This window comes from Lepidochelys kempii, chromosome 6 (assembly GCF_965140285.1).
Source record: "Lepidochelys kempii isolate rLepKem1 chromosome 6, rLepKem1.hap1, whole genome shotgun sequence".
NCBI lineage: Eukaryota > Metazoa > Chordata > Testudines > Cheloniidae > Lepidochelys > Lepidochelys kempii.
Genome location: NC_136385.1, coordinates 21,523,979 through 21,538,280, shown reverse-complemented (window position 1 = coordinate 21,538,280; position 14,302 = coordinate 21,523,979). Strand labels below are relative to the sequence as shown.

Genomic DNA, 14,302 nt, shown 5'->3' with positions numbered 1-14,302 from the left:
CCCCACACACAAATTCACTCTCCTGCTGGTGATAGCCCATCCAAAGTGACAACTCTTTACACAATGTGCATGACAATCAATCACCAGCAGGAGAGTGAATTTGTGTGGGGGGGGTGGAGGGTGAGAGAACCTGGATTTGTGCTGGAAATGGCCCACCTGATGATCACTTTAGATAAGCTATTACCAGCAGGACAGTGGGGTGGGAGGAGGTATTGTTTCATATTCTCTGTGTATATATAAAGTCTGCTGCAGTTTCCACGATATGCATCTGAGGAAGTGAGCTGTAGCTCACGAAAGCTTATGCTCTAATAAATTGGTTAGTCTCTAAGGTGCCACAAGTACTCCTTTTCTTTTTGCGAATACAGACTAACACGGCTGTTACTCTGAAACCAGTTCTTTTCCTGTAAATTGAGAAAATAAGGAAGAAAACTTGGAAGATATGGAGCCAGTACGCCTCAACATTGTTGTTCATTATCTAGTTATAATGCAAAATGTCAAGTGTGATGTCACTTGTCTCAAAGCAAATAGAATGCCTTTTTCATAAATTGTATTTAATTGCTTTCCACGAAAGATTTATAGTAGGCCAGCAATAATCACTGGCACTACACATTTCTATCCTACTCTTGGTATCTACTCTGAAAATTTAGAATTTATTATACAAAAATATTAATTTGAAGAATAAGAATGCTACTAAAGAAGTTGTGATAGATGACCTTCAACATGCTCAGGTTATGCTTGGTATGTTTCTCTGATTTAATGGAAAAATACTGCCTTTTTATTCAATATCACTAAATTTTTTTACAGTGGTTAAATGAGGAGAGAATTATCCAGCGGCTTGTAGAAATTGTACATCCGTCTCAAGATGAAGATGTAAGTACTGTGTTGTGCTTGTCAAGATCTAGCTGTTTAACTTAGTAATTATTGCTGTTACAAGAAGTTATGATTCTAGTCGGCCTGTCTTAGGTAACAGAAAATCTTAAAGCAATATTGTAATCAGAAATAGGACTTTAATGTCAGTATTGACTTTGCTTATTTATGGAATTAGTACATATTATCAGATCTGCATCAGGGTCTGGCCCCTGAAATTCTTGAGGGGATGAGATAGGATGGCAGGAGTCCCCTAGCAGTGCTATTCTGCCATCTTGGTGGCAGTGGAATGGAGTCCTGTCTAAAGGCATTTGATGTTTAGAAATGTGTTTGAAAAAAACTTTACCTTCCCCTATAAAATAACACAGATTGCTTGGCATTTGGTCATGGTTTTTTGTGCACAGCTTCATAATTTCTGGGATGAGAAGTATTCTTTAGATAATGTGTAGTCCTATACTGCTCTTACAACAAAAACATTTTCTTTTTCAGAGGCATTCAAATGCATCACAGTCGCTCTGTGAAATTATTCGCCTGAGCAGAGACCAGATGTTACAAGTACAGAACAGTTCAGAACCAGACCCGCTGCTTGCAACTCTAGAAAAGTATGTTGGACAGTTTAACTTCTGATTTATTTGCTGTGTATCTCTGAATGGTGGCATTTATTTTTAGTTATTTGAAACCTTTTGGAAATAACAAGAATTACTTTCCCATTATGTGCAGCCAACAAAATGGATGGGTGTTTTGTGAAATAACTAAATTTATGAAAAAACGAGGAGTACTTGTGGCACCTTAGAGACTAACAAATTTACGTGGACATAAGCTTTCGTGGGCCAACACCCACTTTGTTCAGTGCATGCAGTGGAAAACAAGTAGGGAAGATCTCTCTCTCTCACACACACCCCCTCCCCCCCCAAAATGGGTGTTGCCATACCAACTGTAAAGAGACCAATTAATTAAGGTGGGCTATTATCAGCAGGAGAAAAAAAAACCTTTTATAGTGATAATCAGGATAGCCCATTTCAAACAGTTGACAAGAAGGTGTGACTAACGGGGGTGGGGGGTGGAATTATCATGGGGAAATAGTTTTTACTTTGTGTAATGACCCATCCGCTCCCAGTCTTTATTCAAGCCATTAAGCTTCCTCTCAGTGCTTCCTCAGCTCTCGTCCCCTAGCACCCCTACTTTACTTACGCTACATTGATGACATCTTCTTCATCTGGACCCATGGAAAAGAAGCCCTTGAGGAATTCCACCACCAACCTCAGCCTGGACCAGTCCACACAAGAGATCCACGTCCTGGATGCTACAGTGCTACTAAGCAATGGCCACATAAACACCATCCTATAGCAGAAACCTACTGACTGCTTTCATCCAGACCACATCAAACGATCCCTTGTCTACAGCCAAGCTCTACAATACAACCGCATTTGCTCCAATCCCTCAGAGACAAACACCTACAGGATCTCTATCAAGCGTTCTTAAAACTACAATACCCACCTGCTGAAGTGAAGAAACGGATTGACAGAGCCAGAACACCTAGAAGTCACCTACTCCAGGACAGGCCCAACAAAGAAAGGAACAGAACACCACTAGCCATCACCTTCAGCCCCCAACTAAAACCTCTCCAACGCATCATCAAGGATCTACAACCTATCCTGAAGGATGACCCATTGCTCTCACAAATCTTGGGAGACAGGCCAGTCCTCACTTACAGACAGCCCCCCAACCTGAAGCAAATACTCACCAGGAGCCACACAACAAAAACGCTAACCCAGGAATCTACCCTTGCAGCGAACCCCGTTGCCAACTCTGTCCACATATCTATTCAAGGGATACCATCATAGTACCTAATCACGTTAGCTGCACCATCAGAGGCTCGTTCACCTGCACATCTACCAATGTGATATATGCCATCATGTGCCAGCAATGCCCCTCTGCCATGTACATTGGTCAAACTGGACAGTCTCTACGTAAAAGAATAAATGGACACAAATCAGACGTCAAGAATTATAACATTCAAAAACCAGTCAGAGAAAACTTCAGCGTCCCTGGTCACTCAATTTCAGACCTAAAAGTCCCAATTTTCCAACAAAAAAAACTTCAAAAACAGACTCCAACAAGAAACTGCAGAACTGGAATTACTTTGCAAACTGGACACCATTAAATTAGGCTTGAATAAAGACTGGGAGTGGATGGGTCATTACACAAAGTAAAAACTATTTCCCCATGCTAATTTTTTTTCCCCCCTACTGTTACTCTTGCCTTCTTGTCAACTGTTTGAAATGGGCCATATTGATTATCACTACAAAAGGTTTTTTTTCTCCTGCTGATAATAGCCCACCTTAATTAATTGGTCTCTTTACAGTTGGTATGGCAACACCCATTTTTTTCATGTTCCCTGTCTATATATATCTTCCTACTGTATTTTCCACTACATGCATCCAACGAAGTGGGTTTTAGCCCACGAAAGCTTATGCCCAAATAAATTTGTTAATCTCTAGGGTGCCACAAGAACTCCTCGTTTTTTTTGCTGATCTCGACTAACACCGCTACCACTCTAAATTTATGAAAGTGAGTGAAGCTGAATTTAATTTCATATCACACACTTTTATGAATGGTGGGTCTTGTCTGATAGTTGTGCATTATGCTGGCACTTAACAGAAGCCTGGATTTAAAACATTTAAATCTGCCGCTGTGGGCTAATAACTGTCAGAAAAATGATGAAGGAAACCAGCTTGATATTGTAGGAGGAGGGGAAAAATGTGAAAATGGCTCTGAACCCCCACCCAATCTTGTCCAGCATTTTTACAAAGAAACACTGTAGCTATCTGTCTCTGTATAAATACAATTTTTTAAAATACAAAAGTATGTCTAACTGTTGATGTTTTCTCTCTAGGCAAGAAATTATAGAACAGCTACTATCAAATATTTTTCATAAAGAGAAAAATGAATCTGCAATAGTCAGTGCAATCCAAATATTACTGACCTTACTTGAGACAAGGCGACCAACGTAAGACTTTTCACCCCCTCTGTGATCACTTCCTTTGTGAGATTTGTGCTGCTGCTGAATTTACCTTTTGTAGAGGTGGCATGACTTGCATCTTTCCATGAACTGCAGGATATATTATACGCTCCCCACCTCCACCCCCCAACAGGTGTCTGCCAGCTTCCCACCTGGAAGGGTTCTCTTGATCTAATGTAAAAATGTAGCCATATAAACTTTTTTAAATTGCATCCTTAAATACCAGCTTTATTTCTCGGTTTTTGAAATCCTTTATGCTGACTTTCATATTAGTCAGCTTCTGTTTATATACTACAGTGGTGGAATTATAAGTATCTGAGCACATCACTGTTCTCAGTTGTGGTTTGTCTCAAGAGTCTCAGATTCTATGAAAAGCATGATATTTAATGTTTGATGTGTTCCTACATTTCACAGCTTTGTCTTGATAGCTGGTGATGGCTCCCATCTGAGTGTCCCCTGCAACTGTTAGACCACAAGCCATTTCTGTCTGGTCTTGCTTTCCTTGTGTTTCAGCTTCTGCTCTTAAGTGATGCTAACAGTTGTGGTCCTTCATATCTGTCGGGGTCGGGTCCAGTCCATGGGCCTATTTTGACCCCCAAAGCATTATCTGCAACCTAGTTTTCAGGAGACTAGAACTTTTTCTTTCTTGTATCAGTCTGTTCCTTTTTTCTAGAACTGAAACAGGAGGAAGATGATGCACACTCCTTAATCACTTCCCTGTTTTTCTGCTCATACTTGCCTCTTTCAATGTTTGAATTTTTTACTTGTTTAAGTGGATTCCTCTGCCAGAGGCACAGGGTTTAAGTTGGCAGCAGATCTGCTTTGAATTGGACTTGTGACATTACAATTTACAGCTGTCGTGCTGCAGGCATACATTGCGTCTCAAAACTTTAAGCTGTGAAGAAACACAAATGCTTCTAAATATTTTTAAAGTGACATAGGAGCATAAGTGACTGTCAGTGAAAGTCATTGGGGACTTAAGGCATATCTACACCACAATCTTAAATGGACCTAAGTTAAGAATTCTATCTCCTCATCGACCTAGCCCAGGGATGGGCGAACTACTGCCCTCGGGCCGCATCTGGCCTGTCAGACCTTTTTAATCTGCACGCTCCCGGCAATGCTTACCTCAAGCAGCTCCCGGAAGCTGCGGAATATCCCCCCTCTAGCTCCTACGCATAGGGGTAGCTGGGGGCTACTCATGCTGCCCCACCCCAAGCGCCAGCTTTGCAGGTCCGCATAGGAGCCGGAGGGGGAACATGCCGCTGCTTCTGGGAGTTGATTGAGGTAAGCGCTGCCTGGAGCCTGCACCCCTGACCTCCTCCCGCACCCCAATTCCCCCAGTGCTGATCCCTGTCCCACCCTCTGAACCCCTCAGTCCCAGCCTGGAGCACACTCCTGCACCCCAAATCCCTCATCCCCAGCCGCACCCCAGAGCCCACACCCCCGCCAGAGACCTCACCCTCTCGCACACCCCGACCTCCAGTTTCATGAGCATTCCTGGCCCGCCATACAATTTCCATACCCAGATGTGTTTGTCCACCCCTGACCTAGCCACATCTGTCACACAGGGCATGAAATTTTTCACATCCCTGATCTGTGTCGCTAGGTTGATCTAATTTTTAAGTGTAGGCCAAGTGTTACATGCTTTTAAAACTTGTACTGTTTGGCACAAAGCATTTCCTAGGGATTAATGGCGACTTGCTATTTAATCAGTGTTGCCAACTCCATATAGCAGGAAGTGACCAGACAAACCCTCAGGAGGGGGGACCGAAGACTGAGCCTGCTTGAGCCCCATTGCCCCAGGTAGGAAAGCTGCAGCCCAAGAGCTTCAGCCACAGGCAGGGGGCCTGTAACCTTAGTCCCACTGCCCAGGACTGAAGCTCTCTGGCTTTGGCTTCAGCCCCAGGTGGTGGGGCTCGGGCTTCAGCTTTGGCCTCAGGCTCCAGCAAGTCTAAGCCTGCCCTGGCAACCCCATTAAAACGGGGTTGTGACCCCACTTTTGGGTCCTGACCCACAGTTTGAGAACCGCTACTCTAGATTTACCCCTTTGTGTATAGTCTTTTTCTAGTTGGGTTTACAGAGCTGGTGCTATGTTAAGATTGTGTCTAATTTGAGTTAATATTGTAACTAATCCTGCAATATAATCATCAAACTCTTCTTTGTATATTTAGATTTGAAGGTCATATAGAGATCTGTCCTCCAGGCATGAGCCATTCAACATATTCAGTCAACAAAAGTGTTTTAGAAGCCATAAAAGCACGACTTGCATCCTTCCATGAGCTACTACTTGAGCCCCCGAAAGTAAGTGGAATTTGTAACTCTACCAAATGAAAATGGAGACCAATTAGTCTGTCATTTAGTGATAAAGGCTTTAAAAATAATAGTTTTTCTTAGAGTTCTTGCTCATGTCCATTCCACATTAGGTGTGTGTGCACTGTCGCCAGAGATTTTTTCCCTTAGTGGTATCCATCAGGCTGGCTCTAACGTCCTCTGGTGTCACGCGCTCATGGACCACTATAAAGGGCCCAGTTCCCCACACCATCTCAGTTTCTTCTGAGAAGAAGATGGTCACTGGAACACCTTCTCTTGCTTCGGCAAGGCATTCATTCAGTGGTTTTTTTGTTCTCTAGTTTAGTTATCTTCCGTTTTAATTTCTAGTAGTAGTGTAGATAATATTACTGTATACAGTGAGGCCCCCCTCCCCTGCTTAGTGTAGAGGGGCTTCTGCTGCTGCTGGGCATGCCCTGGTCTCTGGGCTTCAAACTCTGTGCCTCCTGCGGCAAGCCTGTGCTTGTGGGCAACCCACACTCTAAATGTCTGGAAGAAGCTCACATATAAGAGCATTGCCAAATCTGCCGCCACTTCAAGTCTTATACAAAAAAAGACAGGGAGGCTAGACTAAGAGCTGTCCTAATGGAAGCCACACTTAGACCTGCATCAGAGACAAGCCAGTTGAACTCAGTGCCTCGGCTTCAATGTAAAGTACCCTCTGGCACCGCGTGTTTCTCAGCACCATTCCTCCTGTCCAGTACTGAGAGAGAAGCACAAGAAACTGGTCCGAGAGAGGATACTACCCAGTACTGAGGAAGGACAAATATGGGGAGTGTGACCCATGTCAGACCACTCCTCCACCCGTTCTGCTAGCAGCACCATCGACTCCACCCTGTTCGCAGGTGCCATAGAGTCCAGTGACGGGCCCCATCTGCCAATGCCAGGGGGACCTCATGGTGCCAGCGGGATCGCAGTGCCTTCCAACCTTGAGACCTTTGCAGTGGCCAGCTTCTGCTGACCCTGATGGGACAACTACTGGCTCTGATGAGCGTGTCGAACAGAATGGAGCATGTTGCCCCGAGCTCATATGCAGCACCAGGCCCTTCGGTACTGACCAGAGGAAAACTGGCCCTTCTGTTGTCGGCAAAGATGTCTCTGCTCCATTACTGGTTGATGGAAATGAAGGGTACTGCTCTCCCATGGTCTCCTGAAGAGTCCTCAGAGTTGGAGGTGTAATCCTGTGCAGAGCCAAAGGGCCACTGCCAATATCTCTCCTACATCCCACTGGATCTTGGTGTCTTCAAGCCAGCACCAATCCTCCTCCCTGGTTCTGACCAAGAAGCCAAAGAGAACCACGAGGGGAAGATTCCTCACTTCCCATAAGGGAAAGGACAGGGCTGGAGGAGAGCCAAGACCTGTGCCGGGCGACTTGACATCTCCATCACGGAGTCGGGCCCTAGCTCAAGTTGAGCAGTCCAGCCCATCCCGCACTATGCCTGCCACCCTGACAGTGACGAGGGCCTCTGTCATCTAGAAGTTCTGTCGACACCAGAGGCCCTGCAGGCAGCGAAGGAGATCCTGATGCTATCGGTGGTGCCCACACCAGCTCCGGCGGTACCCCGGTCAAAGGGTAAACCCGCTTTGGGGTCTTACTCTGTGTCGCCACCTCAGCAGCACCGCTCCCCATCGCGGGGGATGTCCTGCCAATGCTCGGCCACTCAGAGCCATCACATCAGCGAGGCAGACTCAACGAAGCCCTCTTCAGTCTCCGGGCCCTTGGTGTGCGCATGTGCGCACGCACACACTGGAAAGAGCATCATGACCAGCTGTTCGTATCTCCAAGGCTTTGGCACCGGTCACACGAACCATCATTTGAACACGGCCACCTGTAACAGACGCCCATTGCTGACACATGGATCCCATGGTTGGGGAAATCTTCCTGATAACCGGTCCTGCTCCAGGTCCCGGTACCGGTCGAGTGGCGTAGAGGCGTTGATTGCTGGTCTACCGATGCCAAACACCAACAGTCCCCAAGTTCCCTCATGAGGGACTGGTCTCGATCGGTCAGGTTGATGTTGAGGCATAGTGGCTAGCACCACATGGAGAAGGAATGCTGGTCCACTTAATCATGGTTGCCTGGCAGCAGCCACTCTGCCTCCGACTCCAGAACTGAACAGGAATCCTTGACAGCGGGACAAGCCCTGGCACCGGTGGCACCATCCACCTTGTCAGGAAGGCAACTGACTCTGTGGCCCCAAAGCCAGTGGCTGCCGTCTGCCTGGTATCTCTGGAACCTGTGGCGGTTTCCCCAGCCCTCGCAAACAGGCCACTTGGTTGCGGCAGTCTCAGATAAGCCATCAGCCTAAACATCCTGCCCTCCACGAGAGGTAGAGGCCCCGGAAGGCAGGACACGCCAGGCCCATGAGCAGATGGGAACAGTCTGCTGGACCACCAGCGGACGTGGTGGCTCCCACGGCACCGGCTTCATCCTCATCGTTGCCCAACAAAGCCATTGCGGGTCCCCCTCACCTAGTTCCACAAGATGATGATGCTAAGGCTCATCAGGAGCTTTTGAAGAGGGTTGCCTCCAACCTAGGGAGCCCTCAGACTCCCTATTTAGCATCCGCTGCTCCACAGCACCTGCTAGGGTGGCTTTGCCCCTACACAAAGGGGTATCAAAAATTAATGCTCTATGGCAAACCCCCTCCTCCCTGCCCTCCATTTCAAAAAGGGCTGAATGTAAATACTTGGTGTCAGCTAAAGGCCACAAGTATCTCTACACCACCCGGGTCAAAACTCTGTTGTAGTTGAGGCGGTTAATCAAAGGGAGAGGCAGGGGCAACCTGGACCCACACCCAAAAATAGAGACTGGATCTGTTTGGGCAAAAAGTTTGTCTTCCAGGCTCCCATTGGCTTGGTGGGTTGTCTACCCTCCTTCACCGCTGCTACGATTACAACGTGTGGCAGGCCATGGCCAAGTGTGAGGTTTTGCTTACTGAAGGGCCCAGGAAGAAATTCCGGGCAATCCTCCAGGAGGGCACAGCTCTGGCCAGGGTGGTCCTCCAGGCATCTTCGAATGCGGCGGGCTCTGCAGCTCGCACCATAGCCTCAGCCGTCTCCATGCGGCTGGCATCCTGGCTCCTCATCTTTGGCCTGTTGACAGAGGCTCAGCAGTCAATGCAGGACCTCCCCTTCAACAGCCAGGCCTTGTTTGCAGAACAGATGGACAGTAAGCTGCATGAGCTAAAGGACTCCCAACCCCCCCCCCCTTGAAAAGTCTAGGGCTGTATGTCCTCGGTCCAGCCCGTGAGTGGTTCAAACCGCACCCAGCCCAGGGCCAAGGGAGCCAACCCCAGCAGGAGCGCCCCCCCCCCCCAAAGAGCAGGGGCTACAAATGCTGCCCAAGCCACCCACCTTCGCTCAATCGGGCTCGACCTGCAATAAGCAGGGTAGCAAGCGGGTGTTTTGAGGGTGCACCCAAGGGTGACCTACCAAACTATACCCTGGATCTATCTTTCCTGTATTTCTCCAACCCTTTCTTTTTTCCTCCCGGCATGGACTACTATAACTTTGGACCCCTGGGTCCTCAGTACAGTGGCGCAGGGTTATACCTTCCAGTTTCTGCTCCCACCCCCTTCTCTGTCCCTCTTCAGGGACCCCTCTCACGAGAATCTCCTCGTGCTGGAGGTAGAAGGGTTGGTGCAGCTAGGTACAGTGGAAGAGGTTCCTCACGACTACAGGAACAAGAGTTTCTATTCCCGGTACTTCTTAATCCCAAAGGCCAAAGGCGGTCTATGGCCCATCCTGGACCTGTGAGACCTCAACAAATAACTAAAGAACTTGAAGTTCCACATGGTCTCCCTAGCCTCCATCATCCCCTCCCTGGATCTGGGAGACTGGAATGCCGCCCACGATTTGAAGGACCTGTATTTTCATATAGCAATCATCCAAGCACACAGGCATTTTCTACGCTTCACGGTGGGATTGGCCCACGACCATTTTGCAGTCCTCCCTTTCGGCCTAGCAACAGCACCGGGGGTGTTTACCAAGAGCATGTCGGTAGTAGCGGCTTACCTCAGGTGTCGGGGTATCCAGATATACCTATACCTCAACCACTGGCTGGTCAAAGGTTGATCCAGGTCCCAAGTCCAAAGGGGTGCAGCAGGCCACATGCCGATCCCTGGGCCTTCTGGTAAACAACAAAAAGTCTACGTTAGTTCTGGTGCAGAGGATAGAGTTCATTGGAGCGGTGCTCAACTCCACCTGTGCCAGAGCGTTTCTGCCACAGGAAAGGTTCCAAGCGTTGGTGGACCTCATTGCGGGAGTCTCCACATTTCCCCTGACCAAGGCCAGGGTTTGCCTGTGCCTGCTGGACATTAGGCAGCATGTATGTACGTCGTCTACCATGCCAGGCTCTGGATGAGACCCTTACAGCAGTGGCTGGTGGTCTATTCCCAGTACAGAGATCACCTGGAAAAGGTTGTTACCATCTCACTGGCAATACTTACCTTGCTGCAATGGTGGACCGACCCCAAGGTGGTCCTGGAAGGAGTTCCATTCAACAGCCCTTGTCACTCCATTGAGCTGATATTGGACGCCTCGGACCTAGGTTGGGGAGTGCATCTCGGCAACCTCCAGACCCAGGGCATGTGGTTCCTGGAGGAGATAGTGTTGCATGTAAATATCAAGGAACTCAGAGTGGTACAGTTGGCCTGCAGGGTTTTTCTGCCGCACCTGGCAGGCAAGATGGTGAGAGTGTTGATGGACAATATGGCCTTGAAGTTCTACATCAACAGGCAATGCGGAGCACACTCACCTGCTTTCTGTCAAGAGGCCCTCCAACTGAGGCATTTCTGCATCGAGCATACAATCCACCTGGAGGCCTGTCACCTCCCCGGTGTTGGGAACACACTGGCAGATTGCCTAAGCAGGTCCTTTTCCTCTCACCACGAGTGGTCGCTCCATCCGGAGGTAGCCTGGACACTCTTCCAGAGGTGGGGAACTCCCCAAGTGGACCTGTTCGCCACCAGACAGAACAGGAAAAGCCATCACTTCTGTTCCCTGCAGGGTCTGGGCGAGGACTCCCTCTCAGACTCCTTCCTTCTGTCGTGGTCAGGAGGTGTGGTGTACACGTTCCCGCCAATCCCTCTCACCAATAGAGCCCTGTCAAAGATCCAAGAGGGACAAGGCCCAGATCATCATGATCACCCCAGTGTGGCTGCGTCAACATTAGTTCGGCACACTGATAGACTTGATGGTGACCACTCCCTGGCCCCTTCCCGACCAACCGGATTTGCTCTCAAAGGATCATAGGCCTCTCCTACACACCAACCTCGCCCCCCTCCACCTCACAGCATGGATGCTGTGTGGTTGAACTTGGAAGAGTAGGCCTGCTCTAACGAGGTCCAGCAAGTCCTCCTGGAGAGCAGGAAGCCTTCCACTAGAGCAACCTACCAGGCCAAGTGGATGAGGTTTTCCCACTGTGCGTCTAAGTGTAACATTTGCCCAACTTGCTCCTCCATACAATCTATCTTATATTACCGGCTCCATTTTAAGAACTAGGGGCTGGCCCTCTCTTCCATCAGAGTACACCTTGCAGCTATCTTTGCTTTCCACGCTCTGATCCAAGGTCAGACGGTGTTCTCGCACAACATGTCAGCTCGATTCCTGAGAGGCCTCGAGAGACTCTTCCCACCGGCCTGAACCCGTCCTACAGTGGGACCTTAACTTGGTTCTTTCTAGGCTTATAGGCCTGCCCTTTGAACCTATGGACTCCTGTTCCGTCTCTTACCTGTCATGGAAGGTCACTTTCCTTGTGGCCATAACATCTGCCAGATGAGTGTCGGAGCTTAAAGCCCTGACATCGGAGCTGCCATATATGGTGTTCCACAAGGACAAAGTTCAACTGCAACCTCATCTGGCCTTTCTGCCAAAGGTGGTGTCTTCCTCCTATGTTAACCAGGACATCTTCCTCATGGGGTTTCTCCCGAGCTGCACACCACTAGTGAGCAAATGAAGCTGTATGCCCTGGATATCAGACATGCCCTGGCGTTTTATCTGGAGTGTACCAAGCCCTTCTGCAGGTCGACCCAGCTCTTCTTTATGACAACGGACAGGATGAAGGGCCTTCTGGTGTCGTCGCAGAGGATTTCCAACTGGATCACTGCCGATTGTGGGGACCCACTCGACCAAAGTTCAGGCGTCCTCAGCGGCCGTCTTGGAGCACGTCCCTATTCAGGGCATTTGCAGAGCTGCAATGTGGTCTTCAGTTCACACGTTCATGGCACACTATGCCATCACCCAGAAGGCCAGAGATGACGCTGGGTTCAGCCGAGCTATGTTGCAATCTACATGTTCGTGAACTCCTACCCTCCTCCACGGGTACTGCTTGGGAGTCACCTCATATGGAATGGACATGAGCAAGCACTCCAAGAAGAAGAAAATTTGCCTTTTCCATAACTGGTGGTGGTCAAGATTTGTTGCTCATGTCCATTCCATAACCCTTCTTCCTTCCCCACTGTCAGAGTTTCGGCAATAAGGAACTGAGGGTGCCGGCAGTGCCCCTTATACCGCGGCATGTGCGCACCGTTCTAGGGGGCTCCAGAGCCAGTACCGTACGGATACCACTGAGGGAAAAAACTTTTGTCACTGGTGCATGTGGCGAGAGCACACACCTAATATGGAATGGACATGAACATCGCATCTCGAAAAACAACAGTTAAGGAAGAAGTAACTGTCTTTTCCTCACAGTCTCCCTGGCCTCCAGTATTCCCTCCCTGGATCCTGTGGTAGTCCAACCTCTTGCCATCTTGATCATCCGTTACACAAGGGCTCAGGCTTCATCAGCAGCGTTTCTGGCCCATGTCCTGGTCCAAGACCTCTGCAGTTCAGCGACCTGCTTGTCCGTTCATACCTTCTCCATCCACTTCGCTATCACCCAGCAGGCCACAGATGATGCCAGGTTTGGCAGAGCAGTGTTGCAATCCGCATGTCCATGAACTCCGAGCCCATCCCTTTAGGTACCACTTGTCACCTAACGTGAAATGGACATGAGGAAGCACTCGAAGAAAAAATAATTACTAAACTTTCCATAACTCTTGTTCTTCGAGATGTGTTCCTCATGTCCGTTCCACAACCTCCTGCCCCTCTGTCTGAGTTAGCTGGCAAGAAGGAACTAAGAGAGGGTGTGGGACTGTCCAGGCTCCTTTATACTGGCACATGAGCTCACGCCACCGGAGGGTGCTAGTTGACTTGACAAATGCCACCGAGGGAAAAATCTTCAGCAGTGGTGAACGTGGTGTGTGCACACCTAATGTGGAATGGACATGAGCCATGCATCTTGAACAGTGGTTATAAAAGGTTAGTAACTGTTTTTATTCAGAAACCAGTTTAATGAAAGCTAAAAAGTACATTTTAGTCTAACACACAGTCCATAAGCCTTTTTCTGAGCCACTTATAGTTTGGCTATTCATTATTGATATGGTGATCAAATATCCCTGTAATGTATTGGTGTTCATATTTTCAATTGTTTGACTTTGTTTAATTAAGCAAAATAGAGAAAAAGCAATTGCACTAAAATGCAACAAAATATCCTTTCCTTTCTTTGGAAAGGAGCATGCTTTGCCATGACGCACCAAAATAAAGCAGAAATAAGTGGTCCAGAAGAAGGATGTATCATGGGGGGGCGTGACAAAGCTTCCATATACACTGTGGAAAAGATTGGGAAAGCTCACTTTAGAGATATGCATAAGACGATATGAGGTCTATAAAAAGACAGGAGAGAAGGTAGATCAGTTGTAGATCACCAGGGACATCTGGTGAAATTGAAAGGCTACAGATACAAAAATGAAAAACTCACTTTAAGGAAACATGCAGAACTCATTGTACTAAGATATAATTGTGGTCAGGAGTGTAGAATTTGAAGGATAATGAGAATATCCATACTGTATTTGTAGTAGGTAGGGAGGATGCTTTCTTAGAAAGGATATAAAATCTCCATTCAGTGCACAACTGAACCACTAAAAGATGTGGACACTTCTTCCTAATCTCTGTTTGCTGTTTGTTGCATAACTGTCCACTATGAGCGTTTGCCTTCCTTGGAAGCAGCTGGTATTGACCACTGTCAGACAGGATGGAGTA

At 48.0% G+C, this 14,302-nt stretch overlaps 1 protein-coding gene across 16 annotated transcripts in view; it reads left to right on the top strand.

The window, feature by feature from the left end:
- PPP6R3 (protein phosphatase 6 regulatory subunit 3) overlaps positions 1–14,302 on the top strand; it is a 138,379-nt gene that overhangs the window by 64,738 nt on the left and 59,339 nt on the right. For all 16 annotated transcript variants that reach the window (XM_073347063.2, XM_073347074.2, XM_073347073.2 and 13 more), the window contains 4 exons: positions 805–870; positions 1,357–1,469; positions 3,764–3,877; positions 6,064–6,193. In XM_073347063.2, the coding sequence (XP_073203164.1) occupies positions 805–870; positions 1,357–1,469; positions 3,764–3,877; positions 6,064–6,193 (423 nt within the window). The remainder of the gene's footprint in view (positions 1–804; positions 871–1,356; positions 1,470–3,763; positions 3,878–6,063; positions 6,194–14,302) is intronic.